The sequence below is a fragment of the Vulpes lagopus genome, chromosome 10 (assembly GCF_018345385.1).
Source record: "Vulpes lagopus strain Blue_001 chromosome 10, ASM1834538v1, whole genome shotgun sequence".
In the NCBI taxonomy this organism is placed as follows: Eukaryota; Metazoa; Chordata; class Mammalia; order Carnivora; family Canidae; genus Vulpes; species Vulpes lagopus.
Window position 1 is genome coordinate 74,979,544 of NC_054833.1, and position 23,783 is coordinate 75,003,326.

Below are 23,783 nucleotides of genomic sequence, written 5' to 3' on the forward strand. Positions count from 1 at the left end.
AAATCTCATTTTATTACAAGTCATCTCAAACCCCAAATAGGAATGGCTGTCCTAGGTTATGCAATTAGTGTTTTTGAAAAAGCCTCAATTTTGGACATACTATTGGGATGTTGAACATCTGTACTTAATACCCTGTCATGATGTTTCTTCTTGCTAAAGCTGAGCTCTAATAAACTGGCAAAGATAAACAGGATCCAGCCACCCTGTGGTTTTAATTTCTAGGAAAGCACATAGCTTATGAAACTATATTTTTTGTCCTAAATTTTTATTCAGTGGTAATCTAATTTTAGACATCCCTTCCCCCCTACCAGGGTGGTTTCTTCTTTCTCAGATTTAAAACACCTGAATATTATCCCTACTAAAATAGCATAGAAGTCACCCTCTTCAAAATGATCTTTAGCTGAGACCCTGTGCCTGGACCAAACTCCCTCCCAAATGCTCTTATAGAACTCATGCCTTTGTCCTAGTGTTGTCTCTTGTGAACTACCCATTTACCAGCTGTCTCTTTCCACGGATCCCACATTTCTGTAGAGCAGGGATTAATCATATCTATATCCCAAGTGGCTAACAGTCCATGCTCACTATATGAAGGCTGAATAAGCAAATGGAAGAAGGTAGTCATCAAGATGAATGGTAAGAGAGGGGCAGGCGATTTCACTCTGATATTGGTTCCCTTCCATATCCTCTTGGTCCCCCACTCCCACCCCATGCTCACTTTCTATTCTCTAGACCGTACAGTTTGGAAGTAGAAACCAAAGGTGACTTGTCGTGCTCTTTTCTCTTAGGAAGACAGGTGCTGGCAGGCAACATGCAGCCATCTGAGCCTCCATGCTATCGGCTCTAAACAGGAGGGCAGACCTCACCTGGGAAGGCCTGTGGTAGTTCAGCACTGCCCGTTGACTGGAGATTTGTCTGTGTAATTCAGGAGTTCAGCATTAGGCAGCATATTTGCCTATAGTCATAAACTCAACTCTCTGATAGTAAAGTGATAATCTGGTCTTCAAATCTGATTTTTGCTTGTATTTTATTTAGCAATTGGTTCAGAAATCAGGGCATGGAAGAGGAATTTGTGTGTGTGTGTGTGGGGGGGGGAGTGGAGCTGGAGTTGTTAAATTTCTTTCCAGTATGGACCAGTGGGTTTTGAGATTTTTAAATTGAAATATTCCTCCTATGCTATAAATTATAGGTCCCCCAGTCTGTCACTGTCTTTTCAATAGAAGAGAGGATGGTAAGGTGAGATACTGCTCTGAAACAGCACATTTTTGAGAATTCAGCAAACCCCAAAAAGCCTAGAAACAAGAGATAGACTTTATGATGATAAAAGCCTTTCTCTGCCACCAATAGAACATTTTGTTTTGCCCAAATTCTTAAAATCATATGGAGCAGCTGGGACATCTGGGTGGCTCAGGTCACGATCCCAGGGTCCTGGGAAGGAGTCCTAAGCCCAGTTCCCCGCTCAGCAGGGAATCTGCTTCTCCCTCTGCCCCTCTCCACTGCTTGTGCTAGCTTGCATGCTCTCTTCTCTTAAATAAAGTAAAATCTTTTTTTAAAAAAAAGTAAATACCAAATTACCTGTATCAAACTTTTGGCCCTCTCTCTCCCAATATCACTCCTTTCCCCAAATCTTCAAACCCTGTTCTAATGGACATGCAACCACATGTATTGGATCTGCCAGGACCCCCTCCACACTTCTTCCCATCATGTTGAAGGAATGCTTGAGTCTGGCCACGATGGAATGACAGATACCTTTTCATACAAGGCATCTGATTTTATCCATGGTATGGAATCCAGAAGTATAGACCCAAAGACATCAACCTGATTCAGGGGCTGGATAGCTTTACATGTTCCACAGAACTATTTTGTCATTACCCAAGCCTGGAGACTCTGCTAGGTCAGAGTTTTGGCAGGTAATAAAATATCCCAATTTATTTGGTGGTGGTACCTATTCTGGCTGATTTGACACAACCCTGACAGGCAGGTATCATCACCCACATTCTATACATGAGGAAACTGACTTGAAGATAAACACAGCTAGTAATGGGAAAGGTGGGGGGATTTGGGTCCTTATCTTTTAGTTTTCCATAACTGCACAAGGTATACCTATTCTTCCCCAGTGCCTCGGAGGGGCCCCATCCCCATTACTGGAAAATGCACTATGAATGCAGGAGATGCTGACGGTGGAGGGGAGGATGTGTTTAAATGGAATAGGTAGAGTATTACCACATGGCTTTTAAAGAACTGTGTCATTGTCCTGAACAGATAGGGAGAAGATGAGCAGAAAAGTGTACCTGGAGGCATGTACAGGGTGCAATAATTATATGGCTACCAATCTGTAGGTCAATATGTGAACAGGTTTCAATAGAGTTTGGGGATGGTGATTTCTCTACTGGTTTGAAGACATTACATTAATACACAATAAGCAGGACACTTCTATGAGCCTCTGCTTCTCAAAAGCTTCTTTTCCAAGCTGAGCTTCCAAATTCGAAGACTAAGCCTCGTTTGTTTGCTGTGTCACTGGACACTTGGGGTTTTCTCCTTTGTTGAAAAGTGTTGACCCATCTCTTATCAAGAGAAGTAGGTCCCCACAAAATTGCCCCTCAATCTTTTTGTTGTAGTACCAGAATCCAAGAACAATGCCACTTACTTCCACGTGTGTTACCAAAATGAATAAATACTAGATAACCCAAAGTTCATTCTCAAAGACATGCCCACAAGGAACTTCAGACCTTTTGGATTTAGTGTCCCAAGAATTAATTTAGTGTCCCCAGTCCAACAAACACAGTATCAATAGAGGCTTATTTTTCCTCATTGGCCCTTTCCCTCCTGCACCCAATACAATTATGTCCCCTAACCTGAAAGTAAGGAACCTAACAGGCCTAGAATCATCCTTTATTATAGTCACTGAAATGACTGTCCGACTCCAAAGCTCATGTCTACAAAATATCCCTCCTCACGCTCTCCTCCATTCAACTTCTGTGATTGCTGGTCAAATTCTTAATCTTAACACTTTTCCCCTAGTCTACTCTTATCTATTCCTCAGTAGATTCCTTGCCTTTAGTCTCACCTTTGTAGAACTCTTTGTAAACCTGCTTTCTTTAGGACTGCTGTCATAACTACTATCCTTTCCTACACTTTGACCCCTCAGTAAAGCTTTCGAGAGGTGCCCATCACACCCTTCTATCAAGGTTAGGTCCTCCCATCCAACCATCACCTCAGAGCTATGCCTCCAGCCATCACTCTTTTTGACATCGTTCCAGGTACTAACAAAAGTCAAATCTGTATGTTCAGATTATTTCTATCCCCTCGTCATCTCTCAAATATTGGTAACAATTCCTCTAATTCAGCAAGTAATAATCCCTGTCATCTAAAAATGTTTGGAAATCCCATATTGTCTGATCACACGTTCCCTTACTATTCAGAGAAGAGCCAAGAGTTCATTCAATTACACGTTCTACCTCCTTCCCCTGCCACACCTGGCCATGCAACTACCATGGTTACCAGCTCTGATCTGCTGCTAGGTGAGTGTTATTCTTGTTGAGTGTTCAAGGAACACTGAACACTGACTTGAACTGTTACTTTGACTTAACTTTGTTTCCCCTATTTGATGCATGAGGTTCACAGCCTTTATAGCTCATCAAGTGCATTTCTCTTGGACTGTAAGTTATAGAGGGCTCTCCAGAAGTAAAAGGAGCTTTTTGCTAATCAGAATTCATGCAAGTAGATGATGTTTGATGATCATGAGGAGAGCATTCAAAGCCATTCAAATAATAAGAAAATTTAATAGTCATATCTTGATTTCAGTCTGGGGCATGTAGTTACCCCATTTTCTCCACCCCAACACTCAGTCATTTCCGCATCTGGTGTAGCTGATCATACCCAAGAGTGGTGTACATTGCAATCTGGTTTTGGCTCTGCAAATTCATGCTATAATCATCTCTGGGGATATGTGCCTATCACTAGAGCCTATGTAGTTAGGGACCAAACTTAAATGAGGATTCAAGTAAACAGAGCTTGATAAGTGACCGGCGCCTCATCTCAGCCATACTTACTTGGTGAGGTTGGGGAGGCTGCGCCTCCTTCTGTTGACGTGGTTGGAGGCTTTGTGTCTGGCACCGGCAGAGGTACAGGCCTGGCCATCGGGGGTGGCGGCGGTGGTGGCAACATCGGGGTGGGAAGGAATGGGTTGTGCACTTTGCCTTGGCTACTCCCATTGGGCTGTGAGCATAGGAGCAAAACAGAACACGCAGAAGGAAAAGAAGAGACAGATATCAACTATTAGCAGCTTCTGAAAACAAAAGACGTATTACTCACCACTTAGGTAAAATTACGAAGTATTTTAGTTGCTTGAATTCTTCCATAAAAGCAGATAGATAAAAAAAGTTGAGTTGTTCTTAAGGCATTCTACAGAAGTTTCGTCTTAGGCACACATACTCAATGTATTCTAAAATGATCTCTTGAATTACTTTGACCTTCTCCACATCTCGCTTCCATAAAATGGCCCACCAACTTTTGCTTGGAATGTTTCACTTCTGTATTAATTGCTACCTTCATCATCATTCTCATGATTATAATTTTCTTAATATATGTTTTACAAGTTGTAGGATTATTCCATATTGTCTACTTATACAGATATAATGAAGTTCCCCAAATATGCATTTGAAATTAAAAATAATATTTTATTTTCACTCCTCAAAGTTGATATTATATAACATTTAATAAATATGTTAAGGGAACATAAAAAATTTCTTTCACATATTGTATAACATCAGGCACAGAAACTTTAGAATCGAGCTGTCAAAATTCTGCTAGGGAAAAATATCACTTCTAATTTTGATTTAAATTATATAAGCATATGCCATAACAGTCATATTTATTTAGCTGCCTGATGTTAGAACAACCAAATAACCGCTCTTTGACAAAAGAAAGTTCCCCTCTGAAGAAAGCAATAAAATCTATTTTATTTTCAAGTTTTTCAAAACAGTCCCACGAAGAGACCTGCCTTAAGCCCTACAAAATTTTTATCAAAATGCAAAACCGGGATTTTGACAGTTATATAGGATAATGTCAGGACTATTTTTAAAGAAGTTAGAAATTTAAAAGTCAGATGCTTGCTTCTGGTGATCACTTCAGATTTCTCATGGTCTCCCAGGTGGCTTTTCCGATGCCAGACTTCAGTGACACTGCACAACCGATAACCACAGCTGGTATTTAGGCTACAGTCCTGAATCAAAGTTCAGGTGAAGGAGAATCAGTTGTCCCAGGTTTAATAAGTGTAAGATTAATAATTCTGTAGGGGCAGCCTCAGCCAGCCCCTCATCCACATTCTCTTATATATTTAGTATTGTTTCCTCAAAGACTATCTCGTCTGACAATCAGAATGCTGTGCTTTCTTGCCAGCAAACCTGCCCGTGTGTTATTTCTGAGTGGGCTAAAGTCCATAAGTGAATGCTTTAGAATAAGCCAAGCAAATGAATACACAAGCAAAAAGAAAAAAGGCCCCATATTGATTTGTTGTCTAGACAGAAATGTATCTGCTAACACATCACCAGACATTAGTCAAAGCTGCCTGTTCTGTCTCAGATATGCACAATCAGGTATTTCTGCAAGGGTTGAGAAAATCAGTGACAGGGCGGTGTGATATAATATTCTAAATTAGGCAGTGATAATGACGGCTGATCTGTGGCTTCATGTGTAGCTATTGGGAGAAAAGGAAAATCACATTTGGCTTTATGGTGGTCATTATTTACTATTCATTATTATTATTAGTGGCTGTGGGATACAGCTATCCAACTGTAAACACTTAGTCCAACTTTGAAATAAAATTTGTGATTTTTAAAAATCACTTTTACATTTGGAATACTGTTTCAAGTTGCAATTATTTGGTTTATTAGAGAAAAAAATGAAAACATTCATTTGAAGCTGTTGAATACTGTTTAGCTTTATACAAAGATAAGTGGGAAAGATAACTACTTGCAGAAATAACAAACCATAATAAACTGTACTTCTAGCATCTTGAGTTCAAGTACTGGTCAACTTGATCTAAAGTGTTAGAAGACTGTATTTTTAAAAAATATCAACTCCGTTGATCTGAAACATCTGTGCCCCCTCATCCCCCTACTTCTCCCTACCACCCCAAATCATTATTTAAAATTATTTGGTCTTTCTATTTTGTTAACTGCGTGAGCCCAAGGGTTAGTGTGCCTGAGGTGGAATTATCAGCCCACAGACCTTAGAAGGTTATACGGTTCACCCTTGAGATGATTTATATCCATAAACTTGACAGTTGCGAACTTAACACAAACACTTTTTAAACCCTGGCCAATCACTCTTAGAGCAAGTTAACTTTCCCACAATCTAGAATAAATATGACATTTGCCTGGAGTCCGTCAGCGCAACATTAGAGCACAATGTCACATGGTCAGAAGGTCTCCCCTTGTTATTTTTACATTCGGTTAATATTTCTAAAGAAATTGGAAAAAAAAAAGAGGTCTCCTTACATTGAGGAACCCCACCTGTCCAGCCTGCTGACCAGCATCAGGGCAGACAAGTTGGACAAACTCTTTCAGCGTCTCCTGAGGGTGATAGCGGATGGCTGGGTGAGAGAAGTAAGGCCCAGGCTGCTGGATAATGGGCGATGTTGGAAAATGAAGAGTCGACGGTGTTGCGTGAGGGCTTGCTGTAGGAAAAGAAAACGTGAGAGTCATGAAGGGAAAGGTCAGCTTTGCCACAGCATCAAGCCCGCTTCAACCTCCTTTTTCCTTTCTTTCCTGACCCAGCTCACAGCACTGCTTATGGCGCTGAATTTCACACTGGATAGGTATGACAGATTTTCTTCCTTAAGGCTCTAAGACAAACATGGAGGTTAGATTAGGGTAGGGTTTCAGGCTGTCTTTCCATTTTCAGTGGACATGAGTTATAAAGGCATTAATAATCCTTGGTGAAGCTGAAGATTATTCATTACCTTAAGAGCCTTTTTAATGAAGCAAGCAATAAAAAATGTATTTGGTAGATTAGACCTGATTTAACTGACATTACATATGACAAATTCTAGTTTGCACATATGGATCCTCTTTCATGCTGAGCTAACCCATAGACAATAATTCATTGTTAAAGCTCTTATACCCCTTTCAAGGAAATTTCTAGGGACTAATACAGGATGAAATTTTTTTGAAGTATGTAGTAAATGATCACTTAATGAACCTGTGCAATTTGGATGCCTTTCTTTACATGGACAGTTTACGTAGACTTTTTTTTTCTTTTTTGGCCATCTCAAACCGAAACTCAGAAATGCATAAATGTTAGAGCAGGGGACCCACAGCCTGAGTAGGCAGTGACTCCTGTTAAACTGTGGGCCCTCTGCCCATAAAAATTGATAAAAGAACTCAGACAACTATTACTCCTTTTTATTTGAGCCCTGCTACATTTTATTTGTACAAGAAGATTACAGTAGATTAAAAAACTTATGTGAGACGCTTGATAATGTTTCTGCGAGAACATCTGCCCTTGAATTGGAAGGGTGATTGATAAAATCTGCTAGAGAAGAAGAGCAGGCATGGGAACGGTTGGAGATACTCAAACCAAGTAATGCCAAGGTAGCAGCTCTCACTTCTCAATGAAGGCCAGAGAAGCAGCTCCCAAATAAAAGCAGGTGAGAATGTTTATTTTCCCTTACACTTTGCATTTTAAGTCTTCAAACTCAAGGAGTCCCTGCAAAGATCAAACAAAGGAATGCTCCAGTTTTAGACAGTAAAATTTCTAATCCCAAGAGTGACTCATAAAACTGTAGAGGTGACTAAGCAAGAGAGGCTGTGCTTTCTTCCACTACTATAGAAGCATGGCTGAGGACTGTAAAAATGATACATCCCCATTGATCACTGGCCATGGGTTCTTTGTTCCCTACTGGGCTATCTTTAGTATTGGGGTACTTTCTGACTAATAATTGAAATGGCTAGGATTTTGAGGTTCAGAACCGCATCTATAGTTTTTAAAGAGTGAAAATGGGGATGTGGAGTGGAAGCAATAGTCTACTCCATGTCTTATGGATGATCTGATGGGACCACCTCATTCATGCAGCCTGTAATCTATCCAATAAACACTGATGGGCTTCTACTGTGGGTGTGAGATACAATAGTGGGCCAACACAGACAAAATTTTATCTTCAATCATACAACTGAGGGCATCTTGAACACATCCAATGAAACCAGAATTGTTGTCATCTTCCGTCCTTTATACTTGCTCTTCTTTCAATCTTTCACATCTTAGAAAATAGCTTTTCCATCTATTTAAGTGTTCACTGTCATATCCTCAGAACACTGTCTGGTACTCAATAAATATTAGTCGAATGTACAGTGATTGATTGAATACAAGGGTGGTACAGAAATCGAGAACCATACAAATAGACTTAACACTTGCATTTTTTTCCACCTGGCAAAAAGCCAGAACTGGTCAAACTTAGGACTTCATATAATAAATGATAAATTATGGATCTGGGGATCCATAATTGTTTCTGAGTAAAAACCCACAAGATTAAGTTGTTAAATGGCTCTGGTCATCTCTTACTTTTGCACATGGGACTTTAAGAAACCAAAGGAGTTTTGTTCATCTAATACGGCATGGCTATCTTCGCTAGTAGCAAGAAAATTTGACCCCGCACCCTGCAGTTGACCAAATAGTTTGCAGTCAGGGATGGCGGGGGCGGGGGGGGGGGAGACATTTCCCAAATATGGCTGGGGATGTACTGAGCATAACAAAATGATACAGTCAACCTTGGCAGCATGTCCAACACAAAGGTGGGAACTGCACTGCCAAAAGTCCCCAGGAAGCCGACCTTAGTGATAAAGTGACAGTACTTCAGGTGCTCAGTGGAAATTGATAAATGACGTTCGAGGACGCATTGTGGTGGCCCACAGAGAATGCTGCCCAAGGGAAAATATTCACTTGAGTAAAATGTCAGGCAGATAAAAGTTAAAGGAAGTGGACAGAGGGAATAACTCAACAGATCTTGGAATCCCTCCTTTGATTGTTGGTAATGAACATCCATCCTAGCCCTCTTTGTTACAGTTAATAGGTGAAAGAACATCATTAGTAATCTGAATTCAGAACTTTGTCGAGTTTATTATATTCTACTAAAACAATTCACTTTTTCCTTGTGGCACAGAGTTTAACACGAACTTAAGAACATGTGATGCTCTATGAAACTAAGTGCAACGACTGACTTTTAAGGACCAATTCTTAATTAATTAGCACCAGGGAATCATTTCGCCTGTAGTTTCAAATCAGGCAGTTGCTGAGTCTGCATTTCAAAGGGTCATCCTTCACAACCCTTACTTTGTTATGCTTTGGACTTTCTGGTGCAGCCATTAGTGAAAGTGGACATACAAATCATTTGAGGTCCTGAGCTTTCATTTCTTCAGAAGGAAATCAGTTGTGTTACAGACATTACACAGTCCTGTTAAATATCATTAAATACATGCTATGTCTTTAGGTAGAGCACTAGTATTACTCTTTCACCGGGTAAGACCCATGTTCTTCGGTTCTCTAAAGCTCAGACTTTGGCAACACGTAGATTTGCATTTTCTTCTTTCCTGTTTCTTGTCTTCTCTCTTTGACCTTGAGTTAGACATTTTTGGTGTGCCCAAGCTTTTGTCTGTGTAGTTTCAAATCATTTTACGAAGTGTTGTTGGGGTTAAATCAGTCCGTCGCTCAATCAGTAAAATTCATTAAATATACACTGAGATCTTCAGATCAGGGGTCCCACAGAAGAGAAACTACCATTTGGGAATTCCACCATTCTGAATCTGGCATGGTACTAATGCAATGCACAAAGAATGGTCTCAGTCCAAACTTTTGACAGAGAAAAACATCTCTTACGGATATGTGTGTGTGTGTGTGTGTGTGTGTGTGTAGTTGACACAATAAAAAATTATAGCACATTATGTAAATACATATCTAGATCCTTTAAAATGTGCATTATTTACTTGAGAGTCAATAAAGGCTTTTCTCAAGTGGTTACAGTTTATTACAGTGTATCCATCTGTATCCATGTTGATGTTAATACAATTTTGTGTATTAAAAGGCACTACAAAATTGGCTGCTTCTGGGGTCTAATTCTCTTAGTACCCTAGGCCAGGAGCAGCAAAGAGTGTCAGAAACACTCCGCTCTTGATGGTTCTCACTACCAGCTTAAATTTTAACCAGGGGCCAGACTTATTTAAAACAACTGCTGGGCTTTTCACAAACAATACAAATAAGAAGGAAGGAAATTTGATCAGGTTTCTTTGGCTAGAACGCACTGCCTACACATTCTGAACAAAGTAGCCACAATTCAAGAAACAGGGAGCCAGAATTTCCCAAAGGGTGTAGAGCTCAGTTATTTATTACAAAATGATCATATTACTGGATACTTAAAAAGAAGAAAGCAGGTCAGACAGGTTGGTTTACTTGTTTTTACTCTGCCCCTGCCTGGACTCTGCTTCTTTTAAAAAGATTCTCTTGGTTTTAGTTTGAAAGAGAAAAAGCTAAAAATTCAACACTATATATATATATACACACACACACACACACATATATATGTATATATATTCATATATATTGTAAATATGTATTGTATATAATATATATTTTAAATATAAATATGTATTTATATTTATAAATATTTATATTTTATTTATATATTTATAAATATATATTTAACTTAAATGTATAAACTTAAATGCTTTCTTTTTTTTATTTTAATTTTATTTATTTATTTATGATAGTCATACACACAGAGAGAGAGAGAGAGAGAGAGAGAGAGAGAGGCAGAGACATAGGCAGAGGAAGAAGCAGGCTCCATGCACCAGGAGCCCGACGTGGGATTCGATCCCGGGTCTCCAGGATCGCGCCCTGGGCCAAAGGCAGGTGCTAAACTGCTGCGCCACCCAGGGATCCCCAAATGCTTTCTCTTTTAAAGCAGAATGAGGACTGGGGAAGGAGAAGGTCAAGGTCATGACTGTATTACTGTGTAGTTTGGGAGTCTTATTTGATCCAAGGGACTCTTGGTCTGAGTCCTCCATAGGGAAGAGGCCTTACTAACATATATTCTAGCTCAAAAAGGATGCTATCAAGGAGGCATAGCTAGATAGGTTTGGAAACTCGTTTCATTCTTTTATAAAGCTTGAGAAAGAAAAGAGAGAGGAAAGTAATCCTTCCTCACCATTTTTAGCAATTTTCCCCAAACTCAACCTCCAAGAATTCTAAGAACCTTCCCATATTTTTCCTCAAACCAAAATTTATGGGTTGAAATAGGTTCTTGTATTTAACCTGACATTGCCTTAATTGCTTTATTCCTCGTTCACAAACCATCACAGATTCTCACAGATTGGATAGAGACTTGGATTCTTTTCACCTTAGCGTTTCCTTTCTGGCAATCCTAGAGTCTCTTGTCTGGGAGGCTCCAAAGAAAAGCTGTCAAGAGAGCAGCGCAAACAATACGACCTAATCCCCTTTCAGGGGCAGAGTGCTCTTAACACAGAGAAACACACAGCCTTCTTCTCTCAAGGAGGAATGATCACTCCCAAGCCATGGCATTTATAAGACTTCATAGTCTTATTATTAATCAACACGAAGTCAGGGGCAACAGGTGAGAGTCCAAACCATTCCCGTGTTAGCACAGTTAGCAGAAAAACCCCACTCCTCTCTTTAGCAATAAGATGGTACTTTATTTTTTTTTATTTATTTTTTTATTTTTTATTTTTTTTAAGATGGTACTTTAGACCAAAATAACCATTGCTGTAGAGCCACGGGTGGCATTAAGAACTCCTGACTACTCATATTTAGAAGTGAAGATTTTAATAAGGTAGATCGCTAAAAGGAGAAGAAAGTGGGAGAAAAAAAAATGCCTTCCATAAAGGCAAATGGAATTCGAATTATTTGGGTTGTCAACTACTATGTACTTGGTTTCTTCAGAAATTCAAAACCACAGTATATGATGCCACTGTAGCTTACCTAAAGCTGAGAAATCTATCTTAATGGTCTATAGCTATAATTTATAAATCATGCATGAGTCAGACTGGCCACTTATGAAAGCCCAGGAGTTTGGAAGTATGGGATTTTTTAAAAAAAGATTTTATTTATTTATTCATGAGAGAGAGAGAGAGAGAGAGAGAGAGAGAGAGAGAGAGAGACAGAGACCCAGGCAGAGCTCCATGCAAGGAGCCTGATGTGGGACTCAATCCCGGGTCTCCAGGATCACCCCCTAGGCTAAAGGCAGATGCTTAACCGCTGAGCCACCCAGGTGTCCCTGGGATTTACTTTAATAGAGACACAAGGAAAGGGGACTTGGCAATGGTTTTTAAGCCTTTAGGAGGTAGAGCCTTGTCTGAATAACAAACCTCTGACTTGAGGCAACCCAAGGCTTTCAAAACCTATAGTACCTATCTTTAACATTGCCCAGATGCTTGTGAAAGACCCAGATGTCACAGGAGAGAAACAAATGACATTGCATGATAGCTGGTCAAGCACTTGATATTTTTATATTCCTGCTACCAAAGTAACTTTATGCTATGCTGCACTTCCAAGATGGTTGGTATTTTCTATTTCATTTGAATAAAGGGGATCCTCGGGTTGGAGATCAAATTCCAAGGTCTCCTGGAAAAACAGAAAGGGGGAGGGGAGGAGGGCAAGGTCTTTTAACATTTTTATTTAGATCAATATTAGCCACTGAAGGACCCTTCTTGTCCTGAGGCTCTGGCTTATAATCTAGACCAGGGGTTGGCAAACGTTTTCTGTAAAGGCCAGAGAGCAGAGAGTTTAGACTTTGCAGGCTGCACGGTCTCTGCCTGCAATTATTCTACTCTGCTGCTATGGTGCAGAAGCAGCCATAGATATCACACAAACAAATGAGTGTGGCCATGTTCCAATAGAATTTTAATTTCAAAAACAGGCAGAGGACTGGACTTGACTTGTGGGCCATAGTGTGCTGGCCCCATATAACTCCTGTTCACTTTCCAAACGCCTGCCATGCTGTGCTCATGAGTTGAGCACCTGACGATCACTGCTCCTTCCAGCTCTTCCCTACTAAACCCTGTCTTTCTTCTGGTCCATCTTTCTGCTGAAGCCTCACTGTATTGAAGCTTTCAAAGCAATCTGCTTTCCTTGTATATTTCTACTAATTCCATTGTCGCTTTTTTTTCTTTGATTACCTTTTGACTACCTCTTGACTACCTTCACCCACTCCTCCCCCACTCCCCCATTATAGCTCTTTGATTGTCTGTCTTCACCATTATTTAACCTGCTTTGGTCTGTGCTGGTTTCCCATACTTGTGCGTGTATAATTTCAAGTTAAACATATGGATCCAAAAAAGGTATAATATGAGGACTGTGGGCTTTAGAGTCAAATAGGTGTAGATTTAATTCTAGATCTTTCACTTATCAGCTATGCTTTAAGTTTCTTTTTTTTTTAAAATTTTTTATTTATTTATGATAGTCACAAAGAGAGAGAGAGAGGCAGAGACACAAGGCGGAGGGAGAAACAGGCTCCATGCACCGGGAGCCTGATGTGGGATTCGATCCCGGGTCTCCAGGATCGCGCCCTGGGCCAAAGGCAGGCGCCAAACCGCTGCGCCACCCAGGGATCCCATGCTTTAAGTTTCTAAGCTTCTCTATGATTCACTCGGTTTTGCCTTCTGTATGGTGGGGCGAATAACACCTCATAGATTTGTTGTTAAGATCCAATGAGACAAAGTATATAAGACGCATAGTGTAGTTCCTGACCATGAGGGTAGGTGATCAATAAATAGCTTCTTTTATTGGAAATACTGTCATAAGTAAGGATGGGGATGAGGATGGGGGATGAATAAATTAAAAATTGTTCCTATTTGCTAAGATTTATTTGGATTACAGAATATACAAGGGGAAAGGAATAGTAAGTACGAGTTAAGAGGGACCTGCTGCTTATCTGTCTCTTGGACAAATGAATACATAAATACTGATGAGACAGTAGGTACTATCAAGTATGGACATGACATGAGGGTCTTGAAAAAAAATCCCTTAACAACAAAATGCAAAACATAGCAACAGTAGCAACAATTTTGATCTAATGCTCATAGCTATCATAGATAACAATGACCTATAAAGACTTTTTGACCAAATATACTTTGAACCTGTACCTTTGCTTAAATCTCAAACTCTGACAATCTAGAAACTTAGAATTAGGGAGCTGTCTCCCTCGAGGCTCTACTTTTCACTTAGATCTACAGTCCTTGAATGTCCATACTGACCTCCCCCTTTACCATGTAGACCCCTGCTACCCAGGCACACTTCCAACCTAACCAGGATCTAAGCATGTCTTCCTCCTGCTCCCACACTGTGCCCTCCCATTCCCCAGTCCAGGCCCCAGCAAACCCAGATACAATGCAAATTTCTATTACCCTTTGAAAGGCCCACCATGTCAGTTTTGGGGAGTTGCTTATCAGAGATCTGATACATGTTAAATACTACAAAAAAAAAAAGTTTTAAAAGAAGATCTGGAGTGCTTTTTTTTTTTTATTTTTTATTTTTTATTTTTTTTTTTAATTTATTTATGATAGTCACAGAGAGAGAGAGAGAGAGGCAGAGACACAGGCTGAGGAAGAAGCAGGCTCCATGCACCGGGAGCCTGATGTGGGATTCGATCCCGGGTCTCCAGGATCGCGCCCTGGGCCAAAGGCAGGCGCCAAACCGTTGCGCCACCCAGGGATCCCGCTTTTTTTTTTTTAAAGATTTTATTCATTTATTCAGGAGAGACACAAAGAGAGAGGCAGAGACACAGGCAGATGGAGAAGCAGGCTCCCCACAAGGAGCCCGATGTGGGACTCGATCCAGCATCTGGGATCATGCCCTGGGCCAAAGGCAGATGCTCAATGGCTGAGCCACCCAGGTATCCCAGGAGTGCTTTTAAAGAAAACTTTATAATTATTATTATTTTTTTGAAAATTTACTAACTAGATCAATTTACTAACTTTTAGTTTTGTTTCTGCCACTACTTGGCTTTATTAATATGGGTGACTTCTTTCTCTTCTAGTTCTCTCTTCTGCAAAATGTAGTTTGTACTCAATCGCTGATGCTTACGTAGCTTTGCATTCCAATGGAAGTCTGTCTCTGGGATTACAGTTACAAATACTCAGTACAACTGATCCATAGTAATAACATTGAAATCTAAAATATCTAAAACAAGGGAACATGTGCCCCTTATTTTTAAATATTTTTAAAAGATTTTATTTATTTATTCATGAGAGACACACACACAGAGGGAGAGACATAGGCAGAGGGAGAAGCAGGCTCCCCTCAGGGAGCCTGATACAGGACTCGATCCCAGGACCCTGGAATCATGATCTGAGCCAAAGACAGATGCTCAACCACTGAGCCACCCAGGCGTCCCAGCATGTGCCCTTTAAAAGAAATTATTTTTCAAGTGTTTCTGAGGTACTAAGTTATAGAGTATTTTTGGCTACAATCTCCAAGACATCCTGGCTTTGTGAAGGCTGCAATTTTTTTGAGTTTTAAAATCCCTGAGTGTACTTGTTCAAGCTCTGTGAGATAGAGTGCCAGCCTTGGGATCTTGACGGGACCTCCTCTCTGAATATGCCATATTTGCACACTACTTGCCTAGGCTGCCATGATGGCTAATGTGAAATATGTTCAAATGCCACATAACAGCTATGATTACTGGAAATATGAAGAGGGACTGTTTAAGCAAAGTTGACAAGAATTCCATTCTATGACGAGAACTGGAGCGTCTATGTTATCTGCAACCAATGCTATGAAATAAGACATCAAGAATAAGAAACATGAAAAACACTTGAGAAAAAAACAACCCCACAGATTGGGTGATCACAGAGGTTAATGGAACGAGGCAGGGAGTCCTCTAACAAACTGCAGTCCTGCAAAAGAGAATTTCCGAAGTAAAGTCCATGGAGGTGCTCCAGCCCCTTAGAGGACTACTGGTGATTGTGCAAGTATTTGCCAATGTGAAAGAAAAAAAAAAGGGCAAAAAACAAGCAAATAAACAACAGCAAAACCCATGACAAAAATAAAAGCGTGGGCTGATTTGCAGCATTTCCTCCACCGAATTGTCAGGTTTACATTGTGGTTTAAGCCCCTATTTCTGAGAGACAGGATTACTAAAGCGGAGGTTACTTTCAAAGCATCCTCCTGAATTCCAAGTATCTTCCTGAATATACCCTATAGGATTGAAGGATTTATTCTTCCTGTAGTAGATTTGACACAAGGGGAGGAAGGAGGAAAAGAATCAGCCCAGTGTCTGAAGTTAGGGGTTCAAGTTTTTATCCCAGGTTGGGTATTCCATTAGCTCTGTGTGTCAGCCTCCTCACTTTCTCTACTGTGAATGGAAATCATATGTCATGTTTGGGTTGTAGAGCTCGACTATTCTGCGTCTGAAATCATCACTCCCTGTCCTATTAGGAGTAGTCACTCAACATTTCTGAGCCCACATTTCCTTATCCAGAAATTGGATAAAATAGCACAGGAAAAAAAGTATTTTTCTCAGGATTAGAATTAATTCTAGTACCTAGCAAGGCTCACTCATTTAAAAAAGGTATGTGTTGAGAATCACTATGTGCTAGGCAGTATATTAGACTGTGGGTTATTTGTTATTCTTAGAATCTTTTTTTTAGAATAGATTAAGATACATGAAAAATAATCAGGATCATATAATGCAATGTGGCAATAATGATATCAAGAGTTGGACTGCTTTCATGGACCTGGAGGCCCATAGCATGGGTTAATCACCTCTCTCTAGGACCTGCATTTACCTGTGTCCTGCAAATCCTAACTGCAGGAATAAGTCACTTCAGCTAGGGAAAAAGGGCTCAGCTTTCTCTGTCTTGCCATTCCCTCTGGAAACAGAGCTCTCAGGTTTTTGAGGGTTACCTACCCTTCCCTCAGCCCCAAGCTATGTGGTCAAGAGTGGCCTTAACCCTACCTCCTGGCTCTGTGGGTATGCATGCTACCCAGGCCACACCAATGAGAAACCCCTTTACCTTTTAAACATAAGAATTATGCCAAAAGTGACCCAAGCAAATGACCCAAGTCAAGAGAATCCGAGTCATAAGCATCCAGGAGTAGAACCTTTCCCAGATCTGTAAAAAAGCTATTTTCTTTCTCTGTTGGGATTGTTACATAGGTGGAAATTAAGCCTGGAGCTGCTCACATAATTAATGCCACATTCTGAGGAGATTCAGCCTAAGAATGAAGTTCACACAGAAGATAGTAGAGTTGAAGGAAAGAAGAAGACATACAGATTTCTGAAGGTCTCACCTGAGCATCTGGATCCAGCTCTACCTGAAGCCATAAACCTCTACATTTTTTAGTTACAAGCACCAATCCATGATTTCCTTTTGGAGGAGTAGAAGGATGGTTAAGGCATTTGGTTGGGTTCTTTCACTCCTAAGAATATTTCACTTAAAAGAGTCTATATTAGCATATCTTCAAAGCATTCATTACTGGGTATGTAGGAATTTCACAACTTTTATTACAGTGTTCAGGAACTCAGGGATTTGGGAAGATCTGGAGATATCCCTCAGGGATGCCAAGGTTTTCTAAATTCATATCCTGTGCCAATAGAAGGGACCCACACAAGTAAATCCAAACTCCCACAAATACTTTAAATACCTGTGCTGGATTATCCCTTTCTTGAGTTCACCTCCAATTAATCTCATCATAGTGATAATACTTTGTTTCATATCTACCTATTTGGCTAAACCACAGGGGCAGGACTTGTCTGGTTTGTTCATTAGGGCCTAGTACAGTGCTTGGCAGATGGTAAACGCTCAATAATTACTTGCTGAATTGATTCCTAGAAACAACACAGACTCTTGTTAACAAAAGAGGTGCTTATCTGAACTTTTTAGCAAGACCCATGCCTTAGTGAAGACATAGCAAAGAGAAGTCTCTGCAATGGCTAAATGGGAGGGAGCTATTAGCTTGCCCCACTGAGAGTTCCCTGTTCCCCCGACCAGACAAGAGTAGTGGGATGGGGTAACCCGGCTGGCTCACTTCCCTGAGACCACATCTCCTCCTCTGGGCCTCTGTGGCTCTACCCAGAGAGGAGAAACATGCACTCCTTCTAGACCCACGGCAGCAGGTAGAAAGAGCAGATTGAGGATGAGGATTGAGGGATGGAGGAAGTGAGAACCCTCTCGACAGAACCACATTCAAAGAAAGCGAACACAGGTATGAGGATAAAAGGAGTCGCAGACTATTTAGTAACCATACTTACAACAGTACCCAGCCCTTTCCATGTCACTTCACTTCCTCTTCTTCCTCACGCTTTAATGTTTTGTACAAGTTGGGGGGAAAAGGCAAGGTAGAAGATAAGTGATTCTCACAAGCACACGTGGGTCCTGAGTGACCATCTAGGACCCCACTGGCTGACCCTACAGCCCATGCACTTTTCATTGTCCTCTGCTGCTCCCATCTGAATTCTTTTTCAGAGGTCAGATGGTTTATTTCCCTTCAGAAGTTTGTGTTCACAGGTCTCTTATTATTGTATCGGAACCTGGCAACTCTGATGTTGCTCATGTGTGTTTTGCACATCCGAGAAAGGAAGTATTTGATGGGGGGAGGGGGAGTAGCAGTCCCCATTTCAAATGAAGCAATGGCACATGACAAATGTAAATTTACTGTGAACATATACATTTTAGAAAACATCTTCTACGTGTGATTAAGTACACTAATTTCAAGAATACAAAGCGTGCAGCATGAAATGGGTGACTCTCTGTAATACTGCAACCACATTAATAGGGCTGTATATTCCCATTTCATATATCAGTACTCACCCCCCTCTGCCTACATGGATGATAAGCTGATACTACATAAACATTGTTAAAGCCACAGTTCCATGCTACAGTAATTCACTTAACTTTAACATGATTTATGGTTCTGTCAATAGGGGAGGTTGAAAACCCTGCACTGAAGCTTCAATGTGAGCTTCATATTTAAAACAGCGATTGTGTGTGTGTGTATATGTGACAGAAGAAAACATTCCACATAAAAATGAGATAGAAGTCCAATATTGACTTTTTTTATTCCATTCCAAAAAAAGGAAAATAAAGAATGAGTCCAAACATGGAATCCACATTAAGCTAGACCAAGAAGAAAGAACCGCTAGGGATTTATCTGATGATGTGATTTATAGTATAAGCAATACCAGGAAGGCTCATCAATGAGGAGTTTAAAGAAACCTTGCTTAGGACCTTGCCTTCACCATGTGTGCCTATGTGGGTCCATAGTGGAGGAGTGGGGGAAGGAAGAGAGGAAGAGAGGGAGGGAGAGACAGATGGAGAGAAAGGGGCAAGGAATAACAAGGGAGAGCAGCTTCTTTTGTCCAGATGAGTTTAAATTTAGGCCCACGTGGTTAATCACCCTATTTTTCTCTCTGGTGCTCACCCTGGGGGCATTTTGCCTCTTTAAGAGATTAAGGAGCCAATTGGTCTTACTGCTCTAACCTGTCCTCCTTGGGACCACATATTAGCACGATTCCCCCAACAGAAGAGCTCTCTTTAGAAGTTTGCTGCGGGGATGACAAATTAACCCAGCAGGGTGTCCCACACATCTATCTCAGTACAAATTATTAGTGTAATAGAGCTTTTAGTTATGCATTTATCTAGTAATTATTGAACGGTTACACAAAACCAAGCTGAGCAGCCATGGCCTTTTATGAGGTTCGCTCGGTGGGTGGCCTTACAGTTAATTTAGGATAGTTTTCCACTAAGCAGTTCACTTGCAGACAAATTAGCTAAACAGCCTTCTCCTTTAAATATTTTCCATGTCATAGTGAAACTCTTTACAATACAATAAAGGTACAGTTTTAATTACACGCTTCCTGACTTTTGTTTAGTTGTAGTTTTAAAACATTTGCTGGCACTGTTTTTTCCTTTGGCTGGGCAGTAATAGCTGGTGGTATCTGGCTAATGAATTTAATAATTTCCTGAACTGAGGCTTAAAGGGCCTTTGCTAAAAAGCTGTCTTTCCTCTTCACCATCCAGATCCTTCAAATCCCATCGACAGGGTTTCTCACTGGGCTGGACACTGGCACTTGAGCTAACCTTGACCAATGTTCACAGGCCCTCTTAACTTGTCTTTTAATACTCCTCAAAGTGGTACTTGTTAGGTCTGTGATGCCTCCATCTGAAAATCGATTCTGGCAATTCTTATTGTAGAATGACAACGTAATGTTTTCTCAAATGACATACTCCAATAATAAATAAACACCTTGTGTCTGTTGGCAGATTATTTCAGCACCTTGTTAGCAACAGGTATTTAATTGCTTCTCATTTTCCTGAGATGATTCAATTGCACTAAACCAGGAGAAACAAATTAGATTCAGCTCTTTTGAAAGGCATGGGGAGGTTCTACAACTAAGTTAAAAGCTTTCCTAAGAGGCAAAGAAGTTTGCACAAATGATGCAAGGAAGCTGAACACTCCTATCACTGAGGTAGAGGGGGCCTGTGCCAAGGGAGAGGTACCATGGTTATGGTGGCGATAAAGGGAGTATTTCTCCTGGTGAGCCCTTAATTTCAACAACAAAAATTTTGTAATAAAGGGGATCAAATCACCTTGAGTTCAGTATTTCTCTTACTGCCTGTCAAGGTAGAAGCTCTTCATTAAGACAAAGTGAATATGTACTGAGGACTTATTCACCATGCAGTGCAGCTCCCTAAATGCTACCAAATACATGCACTTGAATATTACATTATCATTACACATGGGGGATGGAAATAACTCCCTGTTATTCCCAAACCTTCAGTGTGTCTTCAATCAAATCCATGTAGTCATTCGTTCATTCAACAAATATTTGTTGAGTGCTTTCCTTATACCAGGTACAAAGTGGAGGGACACAGGCAGGATGAATAAAGCCATGGTTCCTGCTCTATCACTAGACGACAACTGCTGCCTTCATATTTTACCTCTCTTTCTTTCCTCCTCTATTATTTTCTATGAATCTGCACTCCTCCAATCTTTCCTGGTGACCTCCACTTCCTGGAAGGTGATCTTAATTCTCATAATTCTCTGCAGTATGTTTTTCTTGGCCAAACTGGGAGATACTGTTAACTGCAGACCCTTAGATGTTTCATCACTAAGAGCAGGATCCTCGCCCTGAATCATGAGGATCATGGACTTAGAGAGGTTTACAGAGCTTATAAACTTCTGACTACCTCTCCAAACAGAAACTGGCATGACTCTGAAAGCTGCACAATAAATCTTTGGTTTATATGGCTATTGTTTTAGCGTATCTTATGTATATTTTCAGTACCAGGGCGATTTTACTTCTCAATTCCCATCATGTATGTTTTTGGACTCAGAAACAAGTGGGTGGTTGAGGTTCATGCTCACATTGTGCATGTATTTAATTCCTCAGTTTTTTTTTTGTTTTTTTTTAATCCAAAAGAACGACTTGTTGGTGTTGCTTTGTTTTGCATACTTACAGTTAAAAGGCACTTCGCAGGAGAATAGGGGTTAAGTCTTATGCTTGCCTGGATTCTCCCATTGCCAAATGTCACAGCAGTTCTCTATTAGGATGCTCTTGTCCCCAACAACACCCTGTGGTTCCCCTATCACAGTAATACACTTGCTGGCTTCCTTGTCCTGTTACCCACCACGAGGTAAGCACTCTGAGGCCAGGGCCCAGGCTTGTCTTGTTCGCCTTATTCGACAACTAGTAGAGCACCTTGTACATGCTGTTGTGGTGGATAAATATTTGTGGAAAAAATTAATGGGTCCCCAGAGAGGGGAGTGTGCGAATCAATTTCAATGCTGAAAAAAGTCACACTGACCCCCAAAATTGTGTTTTGAAGTGACTTGCATCTAGTGGGAACCCTGCATTACCGGTAGCAAGGATTCAAGAGCTAATAAAAAAAGGTCAAGTTATTTGTTTATGGCTGTTATTAAAAAACTCATGGACTATGTCATGCTTATCAAAAGATCTAAATGACTATGTTATGTCTTAGACTAATAAAAAATGTGAAAACAAATTAATTGTTTATATAAATGAAGTTTATTTCTCCCAGTGGGGAGAAAAAGGTAGAACCTACTGATGCGGTGGAAAAGCCACTGAATTAGAGACTTGATTTCTGTTCTTGGCCCAGACCTCTCCATCTGCAAGAGTAATGTAGAATACATTACTAACTGCTAACCAGCATATTTCTCCCCTGCTTACCCCACTTATGAAGCCCTGATTTTATACAGAATGGCAATGCATTCAGCTAAAAAAAAAAAAAAAAAAAAAAAAAAAAAAGACTTCCTAGCCTCTCTTGCAGCTAGAGGTGAGCATGCAACACAGTTCTGGCCACACAGCATAACATTCTACAAAAGGTGGCAGAATGAGCCGGCCTTTCTTTCTGCTTGTGATGCAGATGTAGGGCAGTTGTGCAGCGGCCACATCGTGACCATGAGGTCACAGCATGAGGATGAACACAACCCATGAAATCAAGGCTAAGAGAAAAAAATCTCAGTCCTTGGGCTCTAACAGTCCTGAATCACATACTTCTTTTCACAAGAAAAATATGACCTGTTTAGTCAGATTTTTCTGGTACTTGCAGTCAAACACATTTTTAGCTGATATAGGAAATGGATTAGACCAGATTTTCAGAGCACTATTCTCACATTCTGTGGTTCTAGAGGAAGCTCAGTAAGTGCTTACTTGCTAAATATTTTCAACCTCTGCCTTGCAATGTGTGTAGTGTAGGCGCCTCCCCATTTCTAAATCTCTAAAGCACAGAGTTGCTTTACTTAGTAGAAAGCATTAAATGAAATGAAATGCTTAAATTAAGTATCATTCATTATCTTGTTTTTTAAAATAGCAAAGATTTTAGGCAGACACCTATGTTTCAAGAAGATGAACTTTCCAGACACTCTAAAATATCACCGATTGCTCCAAATAATTTCAATAAAAGGAGCTAGATCCTTTAAATCATCAACCTTTAACTCCTAAAAAAGCAAAGGGAAGAACAAAGATTTTTTCAATTATCATGAATAAAACAAACTGTTGTGATTAAATACTATTATGGTTGAAATTTTAAGTGCTGATAAAAGAAAGCCTTTGAAAGCCCAATCTTTCAGCTGAAAAGTGCATAGTAATTACAATAATGTATAATGACATACAAATGCTTTTATGGAAACTTAATGTCTTCTCTGCTCCTTAAGCTATTCCAAAATGCTTCAACTCCTTTACCTAATTTTACCTACATAGGTGGCCAAGGATTGTCCCCATGATACAGATGACTAAACTGAGACCACAGGGTTAAGTGATTTATCAAAGCCACAAAGAAAACCAGTACCAGAGAGGGGACTTATTTTAAGAAACCATGTATCTACCTTCATGATGTACATAGAGAAGTGATTCGAATAGCAGAAACTAAGAAAAACCATGACTTTTATATCGAAGTTTTACTCATATAATCTTACAAAAATTTTCTTTGGATGGAAGGCTGTCATTCTTCCCCGTCTTGGATGTTTCTTAAAAAGAGGTCCTGCATAAACTATTATACATTTATCACTCTAAGTTCTTCTGAAGCAATATGATCTTGTCAATGTCAGGGAGGGGATGAATGCTCCTTGTGTACATTTATGTGCAATCTGAGTAGTTTTTATTTATCCATCAATATTTGGGCAGAAAATCCATTGCATGAGATACAATAAAGGTAACAAAAAGTGTAAGTTATAGATCCTCCCTTCCAAAGGTTTCATTCTAGGAGAGCGACAGAACCTGTACATTAACTAGCAAAGCACACTCCTTTAAGGAGTGT

General features: G+C 40.2%; 1 protein-coding gene across 9 annotated transcripts in view; it reads right to left on the bottom strand.

Moving 5' to 3' along the window:
• Positions 1–23,783, bottom strand: part of NFIA (nuclear factor I A) — a 375,352-nt gene that overhangs the window by 53,516 nt on the left and 298,053 nt on the right. For 7 of the 9 annotated variants that reach the window (XM_041771087.1, XM_041771085.1, XM_041771088.1 and 4 more), the window contains 2 exons: positions 6,498–6,676; positions 4,050–4,215 (listed from right to left, as the gene is read on the bottom strand). In XM_041771087.1, the coding sequence (XP_041627021.1) occupies positions 4,050–4,215; positions 6,498–6,676 (345 nt within the window). The remainder of the gene's footprint in view (positions 1–4,049; positions 4,216–6,497; positions 6,677–23,783) is intronic. The other 2 variants (XM_041771086.1, XM_041771093.1) reach the window with 1 other exon arrangement.